Source organism: Sinohyriopsis cumingii, chromosome 6 (assembly GCF_028554795.1).
Source record: "Sinohyriopsis cumingii isolate HCF-2022 chromosome 6, ASM2855479v2, whole genome shotgun sequence".
NCBI lineage: Eukaryota > Metazoa > Mollusca > Bivalvia > Unionida > Unionidae > Sinohyriopsis > Sinohyriopsis cumingii.
The window spans coordinates 134,060,490-134,087,694 of NC_142966.1; the positions used below are offsets into that span (position 1 = coordinate 134,060,490).

A 27,205-nucleotide genomic window follows, 5' to 3' on the forward strand; every position below is an offset into this window, starting at 1 on the left:
GATTAAGAAATGCATGTGGAAAAAACAGGACTGCATCCATGTGCTGCAAAAATAATCAACTTCATTGGGTGGGTGTCATAAAATGATTTGACGAATGTCTGTTTAATGTAATGATATAATTCAAAAAATGCATTACTGTAAATTTCTGTGGGAAAGATGATAGTAGCTGTCTGACATAAGGCAAGGTAAGACATAAAAAGGTTTATATCATCTTAGATCATAGTCTAGCTGCAGCTGAGTAAGTATGAATAAATACATGATACCCAGGAAAACAGAGAGTAATTATGTTCACTGCATAGACAGCCTTTTGCATAATATAAATATACAGGTAATTAATACCAACGTTAAGAATTAGAGATATATTTAACAGTATGCATTACAATTCAGCATCTTTAAATCATACAGTATAACTGAAAATATGATTGTATAAATTATAGTTAAAACTTTACACTTGTGTAACAAAATAGAAATGATTATGATTTCAAAATCCATCCTAATTAATACAAATGAACTCAAAAGCTATCTAAACAGGACAACAAATAAGAAGAACAAAAAAGAAAAGAAAAATCAATAGCTTTTACATTTAAACATACATGGTACTCAGGGAAGGCTCTGCTTAAAATTATATGCCAGGTACTATGGTTACTCACCAAGTTTATATGAAAACAATAAAAATATAATTTGCATCTACATATATGTGCAAATAATTCGTATTGAAAGTAACTTCACTAGGTCCCAAACCCTGAGTACATTATTAGCAAAAGGCTCTGAGTACATTAGTACATGCAATCATTACAAGCCCTGATTTCTGCATTGGGTTCAGTGAATCAAGGATTTCTAAGCTAATTTACTGACTTCAAACAGTTTTAAAATTCATCTATATAACTTTAAAGTGTTTGTCAGAAACACATGACCTTATCATTTTCCAATCAATTTTGACAATTTTCTGTCATGCCTATTACAAAATAATTGTCTCCCTGTGAAGATATTGTTTTCTATCCTTTCCATGATCTCTTTATATCTAAGTAATGATACTATAATTATTCTCTTTCAAATCACTGTTTTCCTTTATTTTCAAAAATGAGTCTTTATATTAACTTAATAATTATGAATACAAAAAAATATAACAGGTGGTTTGATGATTAATATATAGTATCCGACATCAAACAACGCATATAACATGACCCTGAAATAAGATAGTATAAAGTTACCACAGTGGCGTCACTAGGGTTGGTGTCACCCAGTGCAGTAACTCATGGTGTGACCCCCATGGACCTCCTTCCTGCACAAAAATTCCAAAAATGTATTGTACAGACAGTCATTTTGGTACTTTGGTGTCACCCCCTCTGATGATGTCACCTAGTGCAGTCTGCATCCCCACCCCCACCCCCCAGTGATGCCAGTGAGTTACCATTCAATACATATAACATAACATTCAATACATATATGCATAAAGTTACCAGTCAGTACATATAACATGACCGTGAAGCTGGAGCCCCCAGTGGCTGCATGGTCTAATGTGCCTTCCTTTACTGATCACTGACACCTCACCTCAATCCATGTGTGTTTGAGTCTCATTCTTGGCTAATGAGGGTGTATGAAAAGCTTACCAGTAGTTTCCAATGAGCCAGTGGGTCTTTGCCAGGATTTTCCAGGGTTCTTCCTCCAGTAATTAAATTGGACGCTATATATCATGGGCTGAAAAATGGCATCAAACCCAAGACAAGAACAACAAATGCCCCGACTCAGCAAAATATGAATAAGATTACCATTGCTCTTGAAGATACTTGTTCTCCACAATCTTTCTGTTCAGTTCCTCCCTCAGTTTTGCAGCATCTTCATTTCTGAACAAATTTATATTGTTATCATAACTTAAGATTGGTTACTTCATAGAATTATATAATTGTTCTTTGAAATGCATCCTATAGCTACTGTATGTAAAGTTGTCAATAAAATCATACACCATATCAACAAAACATTTCATACACTGCCTTTAAAAATATCAGTATTTATTGATAAAATGAGACTTTGGTTAACATTCATTTGCTACATAACCCTACATCCATTACAGCTTTATTCAAATACTATCTGACAAGATTCTTCTATTGTAAGAGCTATGTGATGATCTAAATCAGAGGTTCCCAAACCATGGCCCGCAGGCAACTTGTGGCCCGTCAGCTCTTAGAAAGTGGACCGCGAGGCCTCTATATTTACTATAATGTATTTTAATAATTTTAAAAATTTATTGACATTCAAATAAATAAATAATAACTAGATGAAAGTTGCAATAATGCATGACCTACAGTATTCTAGAGTCTAGAATGTTATTTCTAAGAAGTCTGTCATTTTGGTCGAGCAGTCGGAGGTCCGTCGGCGTTCGATAATTCACTCTGCGTGTGGTTGTTGTGCTCGGATATAATTATCGAATGCGCCCGTCATTTTCGTCAATGACAATTATAAAAAACAATCGACATTCCATACTCAATGACAGTAACGTAGCCGCGCTTATGACTTTGGGCATGTCAGCTTTGTGCCCAGATATTGATAAACTGGCATCTGAACTTCAGTAACTGGTTGTGAAGAACAGTTACAATTGTAAATTAATTATATTAATATTGGTTTCTGAAACTGATTTAAAATTGTTAAATGAACATTTGATTTAAAACTGAAAATGACTGCAGTGTAAGACTGACTCTGACTGCTTTTAAAGTTTTAGAATTTGGTTGCTGAAAGTTAATAAATTTAAGAATGATGTTACACGACTTTTATAATTTTATAAACATTGATAAACATTTATAATTTTATAACGTTGTGGCCCGCTTAATTACCAAAAATAGTAGATATGGCCCTCTACTTGAAAAGCTTGGGAACCACTGATTTAAATTCAGCCAATCAGAAACTTAAATTAGTTTCAAAATGCCATCAGGAATATTCATACATAAAATTATCATCATTAAAATTCGGAATATCAGTAGGAACCAAAACAAATTCATAACTCTAACTCAACCAAGACAGAAGCTGTAGAAAAACATTTCTTTTTAATTTTTTTAATTCAAGTAATATTATGTGCTCAGATAGTTTGTTGACCAATGGGACTGGTTATTGCAAAAAGTCTCAAAAATTCATAATTATCCCCTCAAACGGTTAACCTCCATTCTAATTAGTAATAAGCAACTATTAGTATTCTCTTTTGCAAATGTATTGCTACTATTCAACAATTTTATCAACATACAGATATCAAGGTATGAAACAACTGAGATAATTCATGCAGCCAATTATGAATTTACTTTCAAATGGTATTCTGTTTTAGACCATACATAATAAGAGGAACTAAATTTTACCCTTCATTGATGAGTTTGTAGCCTCCATCGTGGTATATCTTGAGCTGATCCTCGGCACTGAAATGAAAAACTTATTAATTTAAAAAAATAATCTTTCACTCCCATATGAATGACTACAGCATCCTTATAAAAATTTTGCACTTGAAAATATTTTCGTTCAGCAATTGATGAATTTGCATTTTCAAGCAACTGTATGCCAGTAGCTTCTCATGTGTCGGTGGTTCTTTCCGGGGTTTTCCCAGGTTCTTCCTCCACCATTAATACTGGCCACCATGTATAGCCTATCATGTGCTGAAAAATGGCATTAAACCCTACAACAACAACAAACTGTATATCAGTCATTCATGCTTTCTATAAAATTCACAATTTACTGTTAACACTAAACTGCATACATAAGCATGCTGATTAATACGGACTTCCAAATCATAGAAGTCAGGATATTTTTTCTAGAACGATGAAATGCACAGTCATCAGGTATTCAGTTTATTCCCAATCTCATGTCTGAATTAATTACTTTACTTCTTTTCATACCTGTATATCGGATGAAAAGTAATAGTTCAGAGGAATGATGATATTCGATATTTTGTAACAATTCTGGTTGAATGAAACCAGCAGCATAGAAATATTAACTTGTGTTTTAAACAATGATAAAAGCTATCATTAATTTTCAAGCTTGTGTTTCAATGGAAGAAAACATGCATATGTGTAAGACAATTCAATGGGAAAATGTAATGCTTAATACAACACACCTCTTGAGGGCATCTTGGTACATCTGACCACTGGTCAGTTCAACAATATTCAGACGATTTTTCTTAATCTCCTCCTCAATCTTCTTGCTGAAATGATTTTAATATGCAAATGGACTATCATGAGAATCCCAGTCATATCATTCTTAATTATTTAATACCAATTAATGTTCATTTATTAGGTGAAAAATAAAATACTTTTTCTCAGATGCTTAAAATAATAAAAGTTAATATGGAAAACACAACCTTGACAGTTCTTTTGATCAGAGTAACAAGAACATAGCATTCATGTGCAAATACTTAGGCACTGTAATCTATTATTATTATTATTAATATTATTATAATTATTATTATTATTATTAAAATTTGCACTTATAAAGTTTAGTAATGGTAAAAAAGTTGTATCAGTCTTGGTTAAGCGCATACAATTCAGATTGTGTCGCACTGCCTGTGCAAATGTCATCTTGGATGTAGTTAGCACTGATTTTAAAGGATGTAACCATTTTATAGCTGTCATGTTCACTAAAGCATTTTTCAGCATGATTATATCACATAATACATCTCTCTCTCTCTCTCTCTCTCTCTCTCTCTACACTGATATAAAGCATGACATTGTATCTCGTATTGATTTAACATAATATTCATACACCAATGTATACATTAATGCCTACACATGTGGGGGTTGGGGAGCAGAAAACAAACTAACAGCTGAAAGATGACCTGCCTATCACATGTCTAAATGACTGGGGAAATTAAAAACAAGATATATATAACAAAAATAATTAAGAAGAAAGCAAATGTTTTAGTACATTATGTTTCTCCTAGAATACTTAACCAATCACATTAACATTTGGAATACAAGACCTACTACCTACCTCCTCAATCCAGCCCTCCCAAAGATGAAAATTTGTCTTGCTGTGACAGTCTCTAAAATATACACAAAGGACAACAACTCTTGCCCATTACCTCCCCTCTGCATCCTACTGGTGGTGCAAGTTTAAAGCTGAGTGGAACATCATGTAAAGGGATGCTCACACTGAGGAGGGGTTGGAAGGGTAATGAAGGTAATGTAATCTGGAAAGGATTCTAGCAGAAACATAATTTACTAAAATTATTTGCTCTCTCCTTTGAATACATTCCCCAATCACATTAACATTGGTAGAATGGGTAATAGGTCGAAGGAATGTTAAACATCCATTATATACTCCATATAGCCTCTGAGAAGAGATATTGGATTCCCTATATAAAGTTTAATCTACTCTCCTAATTGTGAGCAGCACAACCAGAGGCAACATGGATTATGCTTGGAAAGAAATAATAATCAGAATTTCTTACCATGTAAAAGTTCTGAGTGAATCCAGCAAAAGCTGCACAAGGGTTTGTCTCGAGGGTGTGCTGACATCAATTGGGTCTGGTGCAACTCAAACTAAGCCTCCAAATCCAGAAAACATAAGAAGGTTGACTCTGCATTCAACCAACTACCTTGATGATATCTTTGATAGAAACATTACAATCAAAGGCAAGGCTTGTAGAGATTGCTCTTAATTCATGAGTAGAGATCTTCATGAGACAACTCTGTTCTGGTCAGAGTATGCTATATGAATTACCTACTCAAGCCATGATGAGAGGGAATGAGGGGCTATGTCCTCTGTCTCAGGTTTAACTAGGAGAAAGAGGTGTCTTAGAGCCCAATGAATTGGCTCAGTACACATCAGATAAAGATCTGAGTGCACATACTTTTTGAAAGTCTCTTGAGATATGTCAATACTGGAGAGAGGATGTATGATTGCACACCAGCAGCAAAAGTGCCAGACCAAAATTCTGGGGAGATTTCATACTGCCCTGTTTGAGGAGATACTTCACTACCACTGAGTTGTCTGACATGATGAGCACCACCTTGATCTGAAGACAGTTGTTCCAACATTGAAAAGCTCTGATGATGGCTTTCATCTTCAAGAATCTGATGTGGAGACCTATGTCTTCTGGACTCCACTGGTATCTGATGGTGATATAGTCCAGAAATAGATGGGCACCCCAACCACAGTAGCTTGCATCTGTGCATACTGTCAGATCTAGTGGCAGACATTCAAGTGGTATTCCTGCCATGAGCCAGCTATGGTTGTGCTAATGGTCCAAAAATAATAAAATTTCACTCGCTTTGTTGATCCTGTAATCAAGTGACACTGAAAATGGGCAATCTGCAACAGGCACATGTATAGGTGACCCTTTAAGATACCATCAATGGCTGCATTAAATAATCTGAGGAGTTGCAGAGATTTCCTGGCTGTTATGCGTTTCTTGATGGAAACAGACTCTGCAAGATTGACGATTCAGACCACTCTAGGGTGGGGAAGATATACTAAGATCAGGTGGATGAGAAATTCCAGGCCCAGATAAATGAACTATGGAGAAGGATTAAGGTTGGTCTTCTCCCAAATGATTTGAAAACCTAAGTTGATGACATAAAGGTAAAATGAGATGGTTCTTTTCTTTGACTAGCATATAACTTACCATGTTTTTGGAGATTGTCATCCAAATATGTTGCTGTGGAGGTTGATGCTGTCATACAGAAGAGGGAGATGACAGAGTTGAGTAGTTTCATAAAGGCACAAGACCTATGTTTAAGTTGAGAGGGAGAGTGTAAAACTGAAAACAAGTCCCTCGATTGTATCCAAGCCATAGGAATTTCCATGATGATGGATGCATGGGAACAAGGAAATATGCATCTGTCAGATCAAGTCTGATTGTGAATTCATATGGACAGATGGAAATGCAGTCCGATCTGCCCATTTCCATCTTGAAATTTTGGGTGGAATGATAAATTCGTATAAATGACTGATGTTGATGATAGATTTCAGTTTGCAATGGACTTCCTGGCCAGATAAGGCTTAGAGTAAAATAACAGAGATTGAGGATTTTGAACAGTCTCCACTGCTCACTTCTCATTAATTGCCCTGATCTCTTGTAAAAGCGAATCCTTAACCAAGTCTGACAGTACTTACATCAGATTTGGAGAGGACAAAAGGGGAGGGTGATGGAAAATGAGATCTGAAGTCCTTCTCATATAATCTGGATCGCCCACTTATCATACAAAATTAGATCAATCCAATGTTGCAGGCAGACAGGCACACAAATCGGCGGTGAGAAAGTGGAGACTTGGAGGAAGAGAAATTTTGTTTCCTACCCCACGAGATGACTTTTTCCAAGACTGATCAGCAGATTGTCTCCATTGATAAGGTTGAGATTGTGGCTGTTTCTTGGGTTGATATATGAATGATCTAGTCTTACCATCTTCTCTAAGGTTATCATGGTACTGTTCCAGAGGAGAGTAAGCTGTGAGTAAATGGTTAGTCATATCTGTACAATGTAACTGTCAGACTGGTTTGGGCAGCTTGTGGTAACCAAAAGCTATCAGTACTGGAGACAGTTTTATGACCAGTAGTGTAGAAGATGGCATTACCAGTGGAGTGGTAGTGATAGATAAATGGACAGAACTATCAATGAGATTGCCAGCAAATCCAGCATGCCACAGTTCTACTTGAGGCATGGTACAGTATACTGTGGAAGCAATGCAGTCAATGCACAGTATGGATCGTGGGCTGGATGGCTGGACTGAACAGTCAATAACAAGTACAGCATCAAACTGAGGTGTGACTAGACAGTAAAGCTCCTTGCATTCATTGAAAATCCCCATGCACCTGCACTTACAGGTTCTAAGGCCATTCTCTGATATGTGGGGTTACTAACACGCAGTGGGCTGCCTAGAATTGGGTGCAAATTCTTTCCCCATAGTGCTGAAAACCTCAATTAGAAAAAAAGACAGAAGGATGGAAAATGTTAGCCAGAGTTATTTAACTCTGTTGTCACCTGTTGTACCAATAATAATAATAGTTAACTCTGTGAGATACCCGCTATATTAGGGGATACACAATACCTCAGTACTCTCCGATTTAGATTTCTTGTTTTCTGAATGTGTCCTAAGCACTGTCGATGATGTAGTATCTGACTAATTAGCTCATATGATACACGTATATGATGATGTACACTTGGTACATGCAATGCATACATCATGCGAATCCATGCTGGCCTTGAATTCTTTGCACATAGTCATTCTTATATTCTAAATCAACAAAGGAATAAAGAAAGTAATAATAATAATAGTTAACAACATTAACCATGTCAGAGACACCTGCTAAGCTAAAGGTGTGTTAAATAAATAGACAGTATCACAAACATGAACTACAAACACTTTTTTTCTAGTACAATTTTAGCAATGAGAACCATGCAGGCAGATAATACTTGGTCCACTTAGATGAAGAAAATTTATATAAATATGTTCAAACTTTGTAAAAATAATTTATACCACCTGTAGAATAAGATTTAAGAAAGCTTTAATCCTCAATGGATGGATGAATATTACATCAAATCCATCTTGTTTTTTGGTTGGTGAAGTTAATCACACCGGTCCATGGGGAGTTAATGGGCAAGAGTTATTGCCCTTTTTCAATTTTTTTTTTTTTTTTTTTTTTTTTTTTATAGACAGCAGGACAAATTTTTGTCTTTGGGAGAGTTGGATTCAGTAGATAGTAGGGCTTATATTCCTAATATTAATGTGATCAGAGACTGTTTTTGAATGAGAAACAAATGAAGAATGGTATTGAAATCAGTAAACTGCAGGATTTGATGAGATGATAATAATAATAATAAATAATAATAGAGGCTTTTGTTGAGAAGATAGCTCAGTAAGTTACAGAACTAATGTACCTTAAGGCCTTCTATTTGTTATGTACAATATATACAATACATACAAAATGATGTGAAAACTCTGGCTTAACAACAAATAATTAAATGACTTTAAAAATCAAGTATCAAGTCTAGAACATATGCACAAACATCTGTGAACACATAAATATACATAAAATATAAAACTATCTTCATGCACTGAAAAATTCAGCCGTGAAAATAATGCAAAATTAGAAAAGCAGGCAGTATTTATATTACAAGAACTTTTCAACTGTCTAAAGATTTCATCCATTAGAAAAGAAGAAATGCTAGGAGCTTGCCTTATGTCACTGAGAATGTTGTTCCATACCAGTGGACCAATATAATGAAAACTTTTTTAAACAATTCCTTCTTTGGCCTTGGTATAATGTAATTTTTACTTCTTTTGGACCTTAAATTTGGATTAACATCAGCATATTGGTGAAAGATATTGCTTAGAGAGACAGGAGTGGCTTTACTGGATACTTTAGCCTTTCTAAGAAATATTCTTGCATGTGTTGTTAAAATCATGCTATTCATTACAACCTGGAAACTGATAACACATTGATCTATAATTAAATGGCATGCCCTCATTTGAAGTCTTAAAAGTGTTAGTATGCTTGAATTAGAGGTATTACCCCAAATTACATTACAATAGTCCAGATATGCCTGAATACATGTTTTATAAAAGATGAATGTTTACTGAAGAGGAATGTATGATTTGATATTTTTCAAAAGCCAAAGATATTATGAATGAACCTTTTTAAAACATGTTTAATGTCAATAGACCAATTAAGGTTGTTAACTATGAATACACCAGTAATTTTATCATGAGAGGTCATATTAAGGCTCACATTGTCAAACTGAACCTGGAGTTTGTTGCTATCTAGCCTTGCTCATTTATGTTTCATTGTAACTAGTAGGACTTTTGTTCTTCTCTATTTATGATCATACTGTTTTCCTTGCATCATACTTAAAGTCTGTTTAGAGCATCATGTAAATTATTTTCAAGTACTGTTTTGGTTTTACCCATCTCCGACAGTGTAGAATCATCTGCATAGGAGTTATTGGAAGAAACTGAAGTTCCTATCTTAAAAGGTAAATCATTGATAAATGGAATGAATAACAGAGGTCCAAGAAGAGAGCTTTGTGGTACTCCATAATTAATATTTTTGCTTTAAGATAGTTGACTATTTAAAGATACTAATTATAATTTAACTAAATTAACAAACAAATTGTTTTCACTTGCATCCAAACAAATCAAGGACAATCTTTTAATTAAATTTTTCATTCTTTTTCTCTCCCTCAATATAATTATATGGCTGTATGTAAATGTAAAAATGTGTTCCTAAAACTCTAATGCTCCTCCTTTGACTCACTAAGTCATCCACATACAAAGCTGCATGACTTAGCCTGCAACTTGTAAGACAAAGGAGACCTGAAGGCAAAACAAAATTAAAGTCACTGAAGTCCCTCAGCTCATAAACTTGGATGCCACACTTAAAGGCAATTTAAAGTAAAGTGAGCCATTTAAAGGCATGTGTTACACTGTTTTCCTTGGTAATTCATGCTATAACATAAAAAGGGGATTGATCCACTTACAAACCTGTTAAAGTTACTTCTGAGTATAATAACTTCTCTCAGGAGATTCTCTTTTTCTTTTCGTACAGCTTCAAGTTCATGTTTCTGCTGTGAGATGTTACCATTGCTGCAATTAAATGTTGCATTTCCTTAGATGATATTTATTTGATCATTTATTTATTTACTTATTTATTTATTTCAGAATCCTATTTTCTGGCATCATTATAATGGAAGTACATGCCTTACTTGTCTTACAAAAGATCTGAAAGTTGATTATTGCAAATGGTTGTTACAGATAAAGTCTCTTTTGAAAAAATGAACATGTTTGGATTTTAGGCAAGTAAATAGAGGAAAAGAAAGACAAGGCAGACAGACATGCATTTGACTAACTACATCTACAGTTATTTTAGCACTGTTAGTTAAACACTTTAAACAATTGTTAACTTTTCAGGCATATTTGTGACTTTCATGGACGATATCTTACAGTGTTTGGAATACTATAAAATGACAAGAATTTTCATTCCTGAACACACACACACACACACACACACACAGAGAGATATATATATATATATATATATATATATATATATATATATATATATATATATATATATATATATATATATATCATAAAGCAGTTAAACTAATGCATTATTTATTTTCCGTGTGCTTCATAAATTGAAATGCCCTTACGTGGATAATTTTGGGGAGCTTCTAGACCGAGTAAGTTTATCGGAGGTAGCCATTTTCCTTGTCAACACAACAATTTGTCAGTGGTAAGGCATGCCCTGTCTTCCGCTCAGTATATATTTTCTCTCAGCTGATATTGTGTTCTTGTAGTGACAGCAGCAGCAGTTATGCTATTGTTGTAGAAATCATACTATAGTAGTGATGTGGATGATGATGAAAGATAGGATGATGTGGATTAAAGAAGCGACTCTGAAGTTATATAAAAAAACCCAAATGGTTCCTTGAAAGGGCTGAGATTCTACTTGCTGAAATATTTTCTGGGAATTCAAGTCAAGATTACTTCTTTTTAACTGATCAGTGCTGAAGTCATCTCTGATATTTTTCTAGCAATACCAAGATTGTCAAATTAGCTGTCATGGCAGTATATTCAGTGTCAGATCAATGCCCTTATTATTTAGGATAGACATGACATTAGAAGATTTTTGGCGAAAATACATATGAATATGACATCCATTCAAGAGTAGTAGCAATAACAAGATTTTCAAGTTGGTGCCATGGTGGCCATATTATGTTACATCAGCATCATTTTTATTTAGGACCAACTAAGCATCATGGGAAGTCTTTTGATGAAAACCTCATGTCACTATTGCCATCACATCTGAAAGAAGCAGCAATAATAAGAGTTTCAAATGCTGGTTAGATTGGCACAATTTTAAGTAAGAACCAACTGGATATCAAAAGAAGTCTTCTGAAGGAAAAATCAAAGACAGTATGACTTTCTGTTGAGAAGCAATAACAAGACTTTCAATATGGCAGCCATAGCAGTGATATTGGTTTTTAGACTGTTATCAATTTTTATTTGGAATGAACAAGACATCATAAGAATTCCTCTAGTAATGACTTCCATAGTGGCCATATTGGATTTCTGATCAGTTCTGTTATAATTTAGGCTCAATAAAAGAACATAAGAAGTCTTCTGGTGAAAAATGCATGTTGATATGGGTTTCCATTTAGGAGAAGTTGTGATAACAAAATTTTCAAAATAACTGGCATGATGGTGGTTATGATGGATGTCAGATTGATACCATTAGATATTACAATTATTCTTTTACTGAAAATCCCAAGTTATGACCATTCATCCAACAAGAGTACCAACAACAAGATTTGCAATATGGCTACTATGGTGGCCATACTGGAGATAGATCAGCATCATTTTTCCTTGGGACCAACTATACATCATAAGATGTCATCTGGTGAAAACCCATGTCAATATGACTTTCTGTCCAGAAAGAGTAGCAGTAAAAAGATTTTCAAGGTGTCTGCCATGGTGACTATATTGGGTGTCAGACTTGTTACCAATTATATTCACGTCCACAAGACACTTGTCAATATTACTTTCATTCAGGAGGAGTAGTCTGATAACAAGATGGCTGCCTTGATGGCCATACTGGATGTCAGATCAACACAGTTTTTATTTATGATGACATTTAAGTCTTCTGGTGAAAGCCCTGGGTTGATGTAACCATCCATTCAGGATAAACGGCAATAGCAACACTTAAAGATGTCTGCCAAATTGGGCAAAATGGATGTCAAAATTCATCACATTCATTTAGGACTAACACAACATTAGAAGTCTTTTAGTAAGAACCCCATGATGATATGAACTTCCAGTCTGGACTAGCAGTAGTAACAAATAATATATTATGACAACCATATATGATATCAGAACTGCACCATTTTCATTTAGAACCAACTGCCACCATGGGATGAATTTTTACATCAAGTTTCAGGGTGATCCTCAAAGTAGTTTTAAAAAAGTAAACAATAAGAAATACACACTAACATATATGGACACATGCCATATGACAGGCCATCCCATAAGCTCATCTGGTCAATGATCAGTAGAGCTAAAACTCATTCGTTATACAAATTTTTTTTATAATTATTTTTTCTGGAATGTTACTTGTTCATTCTATCATAAATCAGTACACATGTGAATCTAGATCGTGAGTTCTCACCATATGCTTTTTCAGTACAGAAATGTAATGTTAAATATTAGCTTTCTATAAAATTTGAAAGCTGCACTATATTTAATCCATTATTTATTCAGGAAAGAAAGGAATCTGTATTAAAAAAAGTGGAAGGTGGCAGGAGAAGTGTTTCATGTAATACAATTCAGGCAGGATATTGAGCAATTGTCGCTTTATGCTGAAATATGACTATTTACCACTTTAAACGGAGAAAGTGACCTACTTTTTATGCAATAGTTATCCTATGTGTATATTCTGGTTCAAAATCCCCCCCCCCTTCTTTAAACATAATTTGAAATTACATTGTTAATGCCTAAAATTACTGCAAAAAAGCACTAGATCCTTCCAATTTATTCCCACTAAGATTGATGCTATGTAAGACTGAAAGTTCTGAATGCCAACTAGACTGACATTAAACTGATTTGTAAATATGCATACCTTATTGATGCATATAAAAAGTAGACATGTAACTAGTTGGCTCCACACAGGTCTGCAATTGGCACTTTCTTAGCAAGGCACAGTTTTAATGCCCAAATCTGAAATAGTTAAGCATACATCCTAGGTAATATATCTCTAAAACTTTACACCATGAGCATTTTACCTACTTTACTACATCATGTTGACAAAAACATTCTAAAGTTAATATCATAATTAATATGAAGTTACTTGCCCATAAATGAAGTCATCCAAGACATTAACCATCTCAACCCTATTACCAAGTTTTATAAAAAGTGGTTCTGAAAATAGTCATAAGATCTAGAGAGATAACAGATTAAACCAAACACGTGTCATATATGTCATCAATATAGCCAATATTAAAAAAATTATCAAAATCAACGTAGCTTAGAGAATGGCAATAAACTAGCCAATCAGATGCAAGATCACCTGATTAATATGCAAGGATCCTGTTCACTATTGTCCATGATCTTGATGATACATAAGCCCTTATTCCAATTCTTATCCAGCTACAACTTCACCTAATTAATATACATAGATCTTGCTAATAAGTACTGAATATACTGTCCAAGGTCTTGATGACATGTTTCAAGTTCAATCAAATTCAGATCAGAAATATGGCTTCCAGATCACATCAATCAGTATGTGTTGTCCTCACTCATTAACCTGGTCTGAGATCTTAACTATACAAGCAAATATTTCAACTTTGATCAAAATCAGATCAGAATAAGACTTCCAGAGTGGTCACATGCTCATCCAATCTGATGCAAGAATACCATATTAATTAATATGCATTTATCTCACACACTGTAAAACCTATTAAGGGTCTTTATGACATAATCCCATGTTTCAGGTTTATTCAAAAATCAGGTAAGAAATGTGGCTTCCAGATAACCTAAGTCATTATGTGTTGTCCTCACTCATTATAAACCTCTTCTAAGATCTTAACTGTATAAGCACATTCCAAGTTTGATCAAAATCAGTTTGGAAATATGACCTATAGAAGAGTAACAGGCTCAGCCAGCCAGATGCAAGATCGCCTAATTGGCACAAGTGGATCCTGCTTACTACCAAACTCATCTGAGTTCCAAATGATACCAGCATATATTCCAAAATGAGATCGGCATACAAGTGGTATCAAGCTCAGCTAATCAGATGCAAGATCATGTCATACAGATGCATGAATCTTGATCATTATATAATATGTCAGAGATCTTAATGATATAAGTATATACATGTATTCTGAGTTTGGTACAAGTTGGATGAGAAATATGAATGATAATGAGGTTAAATATTAATCAGATGCATTGTCACCTTATTATTATGCATGGATCTCACACACTGTCAAACTAGTTTGAGATATTGTTGATAAAAACCCTTACTCCAAGTCGATGCACCCCATTGACTAATTTGCATGTCGAAATGTTTTGTTCCAAAGTAACACCATGTATTCAAATTCAGGCCCTATCCTTACATGATAATTTTGAAAAACAGTGCTCTTAAGACTGAGATGCATGCCATCTGGTCTGTTCTTTAGATATTCTACCTGACTTGAACGCAATGTGTCTACTGCTACAAGTGGCTAAATCTGCTTCCTAGCCAACTCTTGATACTTCACTATCCGACACTGTTAAGTACCTCAGAAGGTGTACATCAGTCTCAGGATTAACACTAGACCAAAACAGCTGAGTCACAAATATATCCTTATCTTTAATATCAAATGATAAAATATGAACACAAAAGCCTTACACTAAGAATTCTGAGAAGTACAAACTTACAAAACTATCCCTTGCCATGGTGACCTTCAACATAATTATTTATTCAAACAAGGAGTGTTGCACATCGAACACTGGCTTGCAGGTTTCCAGCATTTTTTTTCCTACATCCACCACCACCAATCTTGACCCTGTAGGTCCCTAGCTTTTTCATAAGAAAAATAAAATACACTTACAATGTTTCATTTGTGGATGTCCATCCATGTCTTTCTTGGCACTAGGAATGGCTGAAGTTGAGAAAGTTGATAAAAACTGTCAAATGGAAAAGAATACCTATTTTAAAATAATGTATCTGGCAAAAAAAACATTCAAGGTGTATGGTTATCTGCCAATTTACTAAGTAAAGTGTCTGAGAGCCATAAGTGTAATGTATTTTCAACGTTCAAATCATGCCTACAGCAAGGAAGATTTAATGTATTTCAAGTGTTAACATAATGACAAAAGAGACTAAATTTTTGCAAATACACAATTTATCTTATAAGTAAGGATTTGTTAGTTTAGAATGAAAATTAGTTCAGAAAACAAAGGCATTTGTTATGATAAATGCTGATATTTAAATGAGAAAAAGATCTGGAACATAAAATTTCATGGTGCAGCTCATTTCAAGTTAACCAGATATTAAAACGTTATGGTTTTCTTGACTTACTCGAGCACATGATAAAACTTGTATTGCAATAATGTAAGTGTGAAAGGAAAATATGATATTACTGTACAGACCACAAAGTTAAGGTGGCAAAAATGTTGAAACTACTAAGATTATCTCATTTTTATAGCACCATTAGTGCATTATCCATTATTATTTTCTACTATAACCTCTCAACAATTGTGTGTCCGCCAAATATTGAAGGTGGGGGACAAAGTGTCCTCTGTCTTTGGAATCTAATGTGCATCAATGAAACAGTTTCTGCTAAAAGTTTTGTACATAATATGTATTTAGAAAATATTCAGTAAAATTATACTACATATGTCACACTAGTCTAGTAATCAGTGATAAAACATCTATTCTGGAGCCAACTATTTGTAAGAAAAGCCTGTGTAATCTGTATTAACTTAACAATATGCTGCCATACAGTTAAGTAACTTGTGTGTTTTAAACATAACTAGTCTAGCTGGAAACACAGAAGAAAAAAAATAATTTTCCCAACAATTCTTTACTGTTTTGATGATGCATACAGTAATAGCAAATGGACAGATAATGACCACAGTTTAGCTAAATGGAGAGATAATGACTACAGTTTAGCTAAATGGAGAGATAATGACCACAATTTAGCTAAATGGAGAGATAATGACCACAATTTAGTTAAATGGAGAGATAATGACCACAGTTTAGCTAAATGGGAGAGATAATGACCACAGTTTAGCTAAATGGGAGAGATAATGACCTTTAGCTAAATGGGAGAGATAATGACCACAAATTAGCTAAATGGGAGAGATCCAAGATTAGTAAACAAACATTAGGCCATGTTAGAATATAGATATAACATATTTACCATTTATATTGGGACACGATAATATAAAAATAAATTCTCATCCCAGAACTTATGGTGAAACTTTCTTCACATATGTCATATATCCCAAGACTTAAGAAATCAAATAAATTTGAACTGAATTTGTGATCGCCCACACACACTGCAATAAATTTTAAAAAATCTTATTTGATAATAAAAAGAAAGAACTAACCTTGCATTGTTATCATGTATTCTTTTTCTTTTCATCATTAGCAATTTATTAAAGAAAAAAAAAACATGTCCATGCACTCTGAATATGTAGCATAATTGCCAGCTAGTATATGCATTCATAATGTAGTGTGAATTGCTGTAGTATGCATTCATAATGTTGTGTGAATTGCTGTAGTATGCATTCATAATGAAGTGTGAATTGCTGTAGTATGCATTCATAATGTTGTGTGAATTGCTGTAGTATGCATTCATAATGTAGTGTGAATTGCTGTAGTATGCATTCATAATGTTGTGTGAATTGCTGTAGTATGCATTCATAATGTTGTGTGAATTGCTGTAGTATGCATTCTTAATGTTGTGTGAATTGCTGTAGTATGCATTCATAATGTAGTGTGAATTGCTGTAGCATGCATTCATAATGTTGTGTGAATTGCTGTAGTATGCATTCTTAATGTTGTGTGAATTGCTGTAGTATGCATTCATAATGTAGTGTGAATTGCTGTAGTATGCATTCATAATGAAGTGTGAATTGCTGTAGTACGAATTCATACTGTAATGTGAATTGCTTGTGTCAGATGACTTATGACACATTGTTCATTGATGTGAGCTATAGAGAAATGAATCATGTTTGGTTGTACTCGAAGATTTGAATATGTTATAATACTGAAAACAGGGTCCAACAAAACTGCAAATGAGAGAGTGAAATATCAACCGATTGCTTGAAGGCACCTACCATTCACACAAGGTGCAAAAAAAACCAAGATTTTATTAAATCCAGGCTAACTACACAACATTATCTTGCAAATAAAAAATCATTATTTGAAAATATATTAACTGTAAGTGCAGATAAAAATCTTTTCACTAGTACTTGGGTTACAGAAAGTATTAATACAGCAAGTTATTACTGTTCATACTATCTACCCTGCATATATCAATGCTTGTTTATGTCAATTAAATTATTGATGGCAAACACATAGAAGGCCTTGTGGTGAATAAACAAAACTGGCAGCAAACAATAAACTTATCTGAACTTACTGACAGGATATCAAATACAAAGTTTATTTTATTACAAAGCAAGCCAACCACAGAAGCCGAAATTGGATTCTTTTAAGTGTACAAATTATTTTTTAAAATAACATTTCTTGATTTTACAAAGTCAGCTGACATAGGGAAGCCAACCATGGTTCTTTTAACTGGTATTCGCTTGAATTGTGAAAATAAATTGAAACAATGGAACAGTTTTTAAAGTGACACAATCTAATGCTTTGCTCACAGACATTGATGACCCAGTGTCTCCCAGAAAAATTGAAGGAGATAATAAATTAATTTGATTAAAAATCTTGAAGGCGAGAAGAGACAAAGATGATTTTGATGCCAATATGATGATTAACATGGATGAAAATCCAGTGTACTTTGATCTCATTCCTGGACAGAATGTTGACAAGAAGGGAGTTAAAATTGTGTAAATTTGCACAAATGGTGCAGAGTTTTTTTTTAAAATTACATTACTAGTCTAAAAAAATATTCATGCACTGAAAAAATGGATTATATGTGTGCAGGAGAAGGGTTGGGTTGATGAGGTGATGCTACAGTGGATTCAGGAGTTTTATCTCAAGTACACAGTTTAATAAAAAAAATTAATAAAATTTAAGTTTGAGCACGTTTTCTGACATGTAATTTTCATATGATTTAAAAGGTGTCCCACAACATACAACTATAAAAAAAAAAAAAAAATTATGTGTCCAGTGCAGAAAACAAAATACTTGAAAAACTAATATATGGTATCCCAACAAATAGTTTACCAAATTACATAGTATATACAGTACTGATATGTCACCACATGCTAAACTTAAAGTGACACATCATATAAATCAAATGATAAATGGGCACTGAAAATGACCATTTACAACTCCAAAAGAAAATATAGAAAAATTTCTTCTTCTAACTCGCAATTAGTTTTAGTAATTGTTACAGTAGTTTACAAAATGACAGAAAATACAAATAAAAGCTACAGAACAAATAAGAACAAGGTGACAACTCAGTCCGTTACGAGAAGCATTTTAGTTGCTTGGTTTCTAATAATAATAATAATGAGGACTTTGTACAGCGCCTAATCTTTAGAAGCTCTAAGTACATACCATAAAAAACACAACTCTTCATGAAAATAAGACACTCTTTCCAAGAGAGTCTACTGTAAGCAGTGGATCGGGATGATAATCTGGACAAGGTTCAAGATGGTGTTTCTACCAACAGCTAGGACTGACTCATAATAATCTTCATATTCTACTAAGTAAATTGAAATGACCTGCAAGAAGAAAAACCATTCAAACTTCAGCCCTCAATGAAAATATAGACTGTCAGATGTAAAACCATATTGTTAATGTTAATAAAACCGTCTGAACTAATTTGGGCATTTAAACCCATAAGAATAAAACTGCATTTCCAGAAGTTAAAATCCATAAAAGACAGTACCTGTGCTTTTATGTTCAATTAGAACAAGCAGGGCAACCCTGATATTGGCTATGGCAATTAGTATTTCTCAACAAAAGAATCACCCACCTTTTGTGCCAACTTTCACTCTATGATAGGATTTGTTGATACCATGCCTTAAGGAAATAAAATGGTATGTACAAAGAAAAGTGGTACATACTGTATATACTCACATATAAATCAACATTTGTTTTACTTAAATAATTATTCATACAAAACATAAGTCTTATAAGCACAACATGAAAGAAAAATTCATAAATCTTGCAGTAATGTTTGACACTCTAAATGTTTGTAGCATGTATAAATAGTGTAAATTCAAAGACTTTAAAGTTTTTACACTACTATTCCCATTAAGAAAGGCAAATATGGTATGCAGTGTGTTTATCCATTTCATGACAGCATTCATTACAATATACCTTTTGTTACAGTTATTTGGATTTAATCATTTGAAAATATTACCAGTAAATTAAATACTACCTGCCACAAAGTGAGGTGTCTATCTACTGTTTACCAAGCATAGTGCTTTCATTGTCATGCCTGTCTCAAAAACTTCAATTTGTATTACATTTTTTCTGTATAAACGCTGTGTTTGATAAAATAACATTTTTGACTGAATCTGTATTTTCCTTTTCTTTAAGTCAGATTTAATTCCCATGTGATATTTCCCAGGTTATCTGCCAATGTATGTGGGTTAGTCCAATAAATCAATCCCCCAAATCTGTGTTGATACTGATGGATGATATGTGGGTCTGATGTCACATGTACATTAATGTGTGCAATTTTGCTGCATGTGAATCATTCTGGAACAATCCTGCAAACACATTAGACACATACTGGTAATTCATAACAGCCATATCTAGTGCGAAATTCAAAATGGCCACAGGGCAGATGGTTGTGCTATTCCATGGGGATATACAAGTCAACAAACCACTCCAGTGGCCTCGTGGTTAGAGCATCCGCCTCGGAAGCAGGAGGTTGTGGGTTTGAACCCTGGCCAAGTCATACCAAAGACTTATAAAAATGGTACTAACAGCTGCCTCGCTAAGTTCTCAGCATTAAGAGGTTAATGTTAGGACTGTTCGGCCTAGTGTCAGGATAATGTGACTGGGTGGGACATCATGCTACATGTCTGTGACATGATGCCCCAGTGCTAGACATCACTATAAACTGCCACAGTGCAGACATCATAGCGACATGACTGAAAAATTGTTATAGCTACATTAAAAATCCTAATCACACACACATACATCAGCAAACATAGGATTTGCTCCAGAAATATAATGTATATATCACCAAAAAAACTCTGCACACAGTAGTTGCACAGCCACAAGAAATACCATTACATGCATAAAATGTACACAGATATGTGCAGCCAAAATTTGCTGCAAATCATTGCAGCCTATATTGAATAAATGATATCAGCCCCTAACCGTAAAAATCAATGTCATCACAGGTGAGGGGCTGACTATATCGGTCTACATGTGGGTCTATAAGCCCTTCACTTGAAAAGTCAGCACTCACTATGCTTCAAGTTTGATCAAGCTGCCTACTCCAATGCCAAGAAGAGTTCTACAATTTCCTGAGCATATTTTATTATAATTCTTTAGCAGGTTAAGCAGTCTCCTTGTTTTCCGTTGTGACAACCCTTTGATCCAGCTACAGATTTAATACTTGCTTAATGCCAGGTAACAGTAGTTATCTGAATTCTGTGTAATCTTCATAAACAACTGGCACATCCTTTCATTACATTCCAACTTTAATGGGTCACTTGGACAATAAGGATAATATCTCAGACAGTAAACTTTATAGTATATGGTGGACTTTATTTTCATTATTTATTTGTAAGAGTTTATTTTTAAGTGTTTATTTGTAAGACGCAGAGACTTAACAGATTAAGGGAAATTTGGAATTGGATTATTCTGGGCTATTATTTTTATAAAAACATAATTATGAACTCTAGTTTAAATCATGGATTTCTCATAAAATGGATTTAAACTGTAAATTATTATGTAGTTTTATGGATTTTAAGACTTGAAGGTGGACAAAATGTAAGTTGTCAATTTATTTGTGACATATTTCACTCAATAATATAATTGTATTTTGCACTGGTTCCATACATGCATGCATGCATCAATCCATCTAGTTTGGCTTCTTTATTTTTCTAACATGCAACTCAGACTTACTGACAACAACTCACCTTTTCAGACAGATCTAACTTGCAAAATATAACCTTACTTAGAGCAGGGTAAAAAGAAATTAGATTTTACTGACCAAAGGATGGCGGTCAAGTTATAGCCAGGTCAATTTATAATCAAAACTGTGGCTTATGTGTGATATATGAATCGCTGATGTGAACTCTACAATGGTGTGAGGGCAACAGGTAGTAAAACTGTACATTAAGTTTGATTCTGTTCTCCAAAACAAGGCCTGGAAGATGCAATAGATATTGCTGTTTATAAGATTGTTCCCATGGTGGCATGCACAATTCATAATGGCATGATTGTTTAAAAGCTGTCTATTGTAGTGAAATACATCATGAAACTTTGTCATGTCATGTTACGTAAATATTTTTTTCTTCAAAGACATATGAACAATTTTCACTTAAATATGAGTGACGAGTTTGGCACCAACAGCAAAAACAAAGACCAACAATTAGTTATCTCCCCTGCACTGAGTCTTTCATGAAGCTGAAAGGGGTAGTGCAAATAAAGACAAAGGAAGGTAGGTTCCTTTGTGAGTTTGATGTCATTTTTGATCACATATTAAGCTAATCTATTTTGTGAAAGAAGAACCTGGGAAAACCCCAGGAAGAACCGCCAACACACAGAAGTGATGTGCAAACTGTTTGATCTGCAGTGCAGTGTTTTTCACTTCATACTTTAATGAACATAAAAGGATCAACTACTCAATCCTTATAATTTAATATCTAATAATGCAAAATGAGGAAAATCCTTGTAAAAAGTGAAAAAAATGGCCCATTCTACTTTAATTTATCTACCCATACATGAATACACACAAAACAACAATCAATATCACATTTTTGCGTATATTCAATCAAAATACAGCAACCAGTTGTCCAAAATGGCACAAAAGCATTATTTATCATCAAATCATTATATGAACATCCTCCATCTGAATATATAGACCAAGTACCTAAACTGAAATCCATATTGGGTAAAAATGCATTTGATTAAACTGCTGCATAAATTGTTTTAATTACTTTTACTTAGATGTGAAATTTGGGAGTAATACTTACTTAGCATGCTTATAAATAACATGACTTTATTTAGCTTTCTAAAACATCTAGTCTAGAACACACCAGTTCAATTCACCCCGTTTTTGTTTTAGTTCACTGCTATATCACCAGGGTGTTCCTATATATTAAATTCATTCAAGAAACATGTTTGCCATCTCCACAAATCCCAATAATGGATTTTGTTTTGGCTTTTTTTCCACCAACATTCCAATGACAGTCAAGGACATCTTCATTGTCTTCAAGAGTGAGTATGCTAAAGTCCTAACTAATCAAATTTAAAAGAAGTTATTTATTTAAATTGAAATTACAACTGAAAAGTAAAGTAACTTCTTTATCTTTTTTTGTTTAGCCTGAGTTTCAATCAAAACATGCAAATATGACTCTAGGTTGAGATCCAAAGCTTGTTTTGTGAAGTAAACTCAACTATGCAGTCATATCTAAATAATCAACTCATCTTGGCCTTATTAGATGTACCAATGTAAAAATGTCAGAATGCAACCTAAAAGAACATCTGGAATGTCAGAGATCATGACTGTCCCCTCTTTCTGTCTCTGTCTCCAGCTCTCTCTGTGGATTATCTGCATTACTTTATCAATCCAACTATCAGCTTTGTATTTTCAGAGTCTGATAAAGTCAAATGTTGTTTATTTTATACTACAATTATAATATGATCACAATGCCCTCATTGCACATGTAAAGCAATATTACATCAGTGTATCGGGGCCCCGAGTGGCCGAGTGGTCTAAAGCGCTCTCTGTTACGGATCACTGCCATCTCACCTCTGTCTGCGTGGGTTCAAGTCCAAGGCTCGGCTAGCGTGGGTACGTGGGAAAGCCTGCCAGTAGCTTCTCGTGGGTCGGTGGTTCTTCCCTGGGTTTTTCAGGGTTCTTCCTCCACCATTAATACTGGCCGCCATGTATAGCCTATCGTGTGCTGAAAAATGGCGTTAAACACTACAACAACAACAACAACAACATCAGTGTATCTTGTAGCTACACGTAATTCTATGAAAATCTCATAAAAAGTAGTACAAGTTTGGGAGGCTAAATAATTATATTTCTTTTTGAGCTCACAGAGGTATAAACAAAGTAAATTCAAAAGGGTTCTAGCAAATCAAAATGCTGCAAATCATAATGAAGATAATTTCTAATTAATAATATATTTTTCAGGTGAATGTGCAAAATAATTAAACATCTGAGTTGATCTTGAACTTGATGAATGAATTATGGACAGTTTGACTACATCAACCTATTATAAAATATTCAAATATTCATTAAAATTCCTTGGTTAGGTCACAAAGATCTATATTTTTAGACCACTGTAATAAAAATATAGTATGATTAATTTCTCCAGACAAGACAAGGCTATATAAGCTCATAGCAAAATACAGTTTATTCAACCTGGCTGACCAAACAAAATTTCACACATTTATTGGTCCTTTCTGAAAGTCATTTTTTAAGCAATGTGGCACTTACAGTACATCATTTTAAAACACATTTCACTCTATATTTAACACCTTGATGCAATTCAAACTCATTACCATCCAGGTTGTTTATTGGGATATTCTGCTAGCCTTGAACCCAATATGTATACTGTAAATTAAAAGTCATATTGGTCATGTAAACACATTTATTCATCTTAAATTAAATATAAACTGTTGTTTTACAATTTAATACTAATTTTGTTTAACTGAAGTCTATTCAATCCTAATTTTTTAAAATGCTCTGCACCTTAGCTGTCATCAACAAACTTCCAGTTGAAAATTATCGATCGCTATGGACTTTTACAATTGTGGCCATGTACTAAAGTAGGCCAAGAAAAGAGCACATGGAGTCTAATCGTCACAATACTGGGGAGTACGAATTTGTTTATCAGCATGTGTAGCTTCCATTGTGACATCACAGCGCATGACATTCAATCTGGATTGTACTATCAAACCTTCAATTCATCTCATCCCAAAATGTCCATGCACTTTAACATTGATTTCGCAGTACTCCTCTGAACGTGTTAATAATGACCTTCCAAAGATATGTGGATGTATGAAGATCCAAATAAAATGAATAACTGCCATATAAAGGTATGCAGAAAATAATTTTCTAAAAAATGACACGTGCTGAATGCATACATGACCTTATGACTTTAATTATACTGTAGCACGGTATCTTTGTTGCCACTGCAATTTATTCCCAAAGCTAGCCTGTTCAGTGACAGAGGTCACATGGGGTCAGTGTTTGTCTAATCGCATCACAAACTGGATCAAATGATCTGATAAAAAAAAAAAAAAATCTGGCCGGTGCCACAGGGGCTCGTATCGTTGGTTACAATTGACCTGTCATACATGACAGGTTAATTGTACGCAACGATACAAGCCCCTGTGGCCGGAGCATAATGTATTCATTGGGGAAGAAAATTGTTGTAGGCTTCAGACAAAAATTTTAAGTAACAACCTTATGATCTTGCGTGGGATTGTAAAAGGTCACTGCCATGAAAATATACGGAGACTGGGGGCGCGGATATAGAAATTAGCGTAAACCTAGAAGTTTGTGTTTGTATTAGGGTCTATTGTAAGATCGGTCTACGTTACATGCTATAACGCATGTGACTGTCTTTACTCACATTCCGATCATACGTATTCCGTGTACTGGTTCTGTTAAGCAACTACGTACGTCTCACGTGAGTTTGAACAACACAACCCAGAATGACATAATTCACACATATATCCACATCTTTTATTATTAAACAACAATATTTGAAAACAACACAAGATTATACAATATTCATGTGCAATCAAGTACACACAATGTAGAGTTATGTCCCCTGACCATACTGTATAATACAGTTCTTAGGACCAGACCTACGATTTGTTTTTACGCTTGACAATGTTCTCACCTGTTTCTCCGAAGATTCGTTTGTAAATTTTGTGTCTCTTACCTTTAACAGTGCACCTGTGACGTTTGTCAGAAAATATACCTTGTTATTCGGTGAGAGTTTTCGAGTACTTCTCAGTAGGGATTCAGGTGGCTTCCTTAACTACACCGCTCGCTTCTATTCGAGCGTAGTACGTACTGAATGGAAAACCTATACATGAATGCGGCCCTGAGACCTGGCGACCTTTACATATTGATCATGCTGTCAAATTTTAGAACAGAACTGTAGTGCCAATAGGTGCGTGCTGTGAATGAAGCACTTGGAAAAATAAACAATCAAGATAAGTTTTGGCACCGAGAAAGCCTTTTACGGATATCATTTAAAATTTCTTTACCCCACCCCGAATACTCGCATAAAGATAACAATAGGGTGTATAATGTTGAGAGGCACGGATGGGTGGGTGGGAGGGGAAATAGGATGGTTTTTTTTTAGGGGGAGTGATTAGGTCTTTTTTTCTTAAGTCAGAGAAAGGGAAATTTTAACCCACCCACCTCAGCACACACACACACACACACACACACACACACACACACACACACACATTGATCGATTCACAAGGTAGCACCCATTTAATTTGCCTAAAGAAATGCAAGGGGAGGACGCTGTCATTTCCTTTAGCACCAGGTAATATTTATACCTTTATTTCGAGATTTCTTGGATTTTTTAGTTGTTTTATTTTTGTTTTATTTTTATTTTCTTTTATATTTTATTTTTTTTTAATTAATATGACTGATTGAAATAATTGATTTTTACTGTCAATCAAAACAACCGTTTCATGTTTTTATGTTATATTTTTATTCTTTTTCCTGTTGTTTTATTTGGGGGAGGGGTACTTGCTTTTTTTCTCTTGTTTATTTGTTTGGGGCATTAATTTCTTTTACAGTCAAGTTGCTGTTCGTATTTGGTTTCTTCCTCAACATACCCTCCAAACACAAACAAACACACACACCAAAAAATTAAATAGATGTGAGACTCTTGGTAAGAAATGACACATGTACGGCAGCAAAATTTCTTTAACACTAGTAGTAAAGGGGGATACATTAGCGACAATGGGAATTAGCATTACAGACCCCCCTGGGACAGATTAGCGACAAGGGAAATTTAACATGGAGAAAAATCGTGGGTCAGATTAGCGACAAGGGAAATTAACATGGGAATAAATCGTGGGTCACTCTAGCGACAAGGGGAATTTAACATGGAACTATAGTGTGGGTCTGTCTAGCGACAAGGGGAAATTAACATGGGAATAGGGGACTGTATAGCGTCAAAGGAATTTAAACAGGGTGGGTCTGTCTAGCGACAAGGGGAAATTAACATGGGGAATAGAGTTTGGGCTTTTGGGATTTTTTTTTTAAATTTAAATTTAAATTTAAATTTAAAAAAAGGGGTAGGCAATGGAAAGGCTATCTCTTTTCGAGAAATATGGGGGCCCTGAAAAGGGCCTTTGGATTTATGTTAATATGCCCTTA

General features: G+C 34.4%; 1 protein-coding gene across 2 annotated transcripts in view; it reads right to left on the reverse strand.

Annotated features, from left to right (window-relative positions):
* LOC149798033 (uncharacterized) overlaps nucleotides 1–19,427 on the reverse strand; it is a 53,012-nt gene extending 33,585 nt beyond the window's left edge. Inside the window, exons 1-8 of one of the 2 annotated variants that reach the window (XM_089963125.1) lie at nucleotides 19,201–19,427; nucleotides 15,560–15,610; nucleotides 13,591–13,688; nucleotides 11,126–11,292; nucleotides 10,455–10,556; nucleotides 4,091–4,177; nucleotides 3,342–3,398; nucleotides 1,770–1,844 (exon numbers count right to left, since the gene is read on the reverse strand). In XM_089963125.1, coding sequence (XP_089819251.1) covers nucleotides 1,770–1,844; nucleotides 3,342–3,398; nucleotides 4,091–4,177; nucleotides 10,455–10,556; nucleotides 11,126–11,178 — 374 coding nt within the window. In that variant the 5' untranslated portion in view covers nucleotides 11,179–11,292; nucleotides 13,591–13,688; nucleotides 15,560–15,610; nucleotides 19,201–19,427. Of the gene's footprint in view, nucleotides 1–1,769; nucleotides 1,845–3,341; nucleotides 3,399–4,090; nucleotides 4,178–10,454; nucleotides 10,557–11,125; nucleotides 11,293–13,590; nucleotides 13,689–15,559; nucleotides 15,636–19,200 lie in introns of both variants that reach the window. The other variant, XM_089963124.1, reaches the window with a different exon arrangement.
* Nucleotides 19,428–27,205: the final 7,778 nt, after the last annotated feature.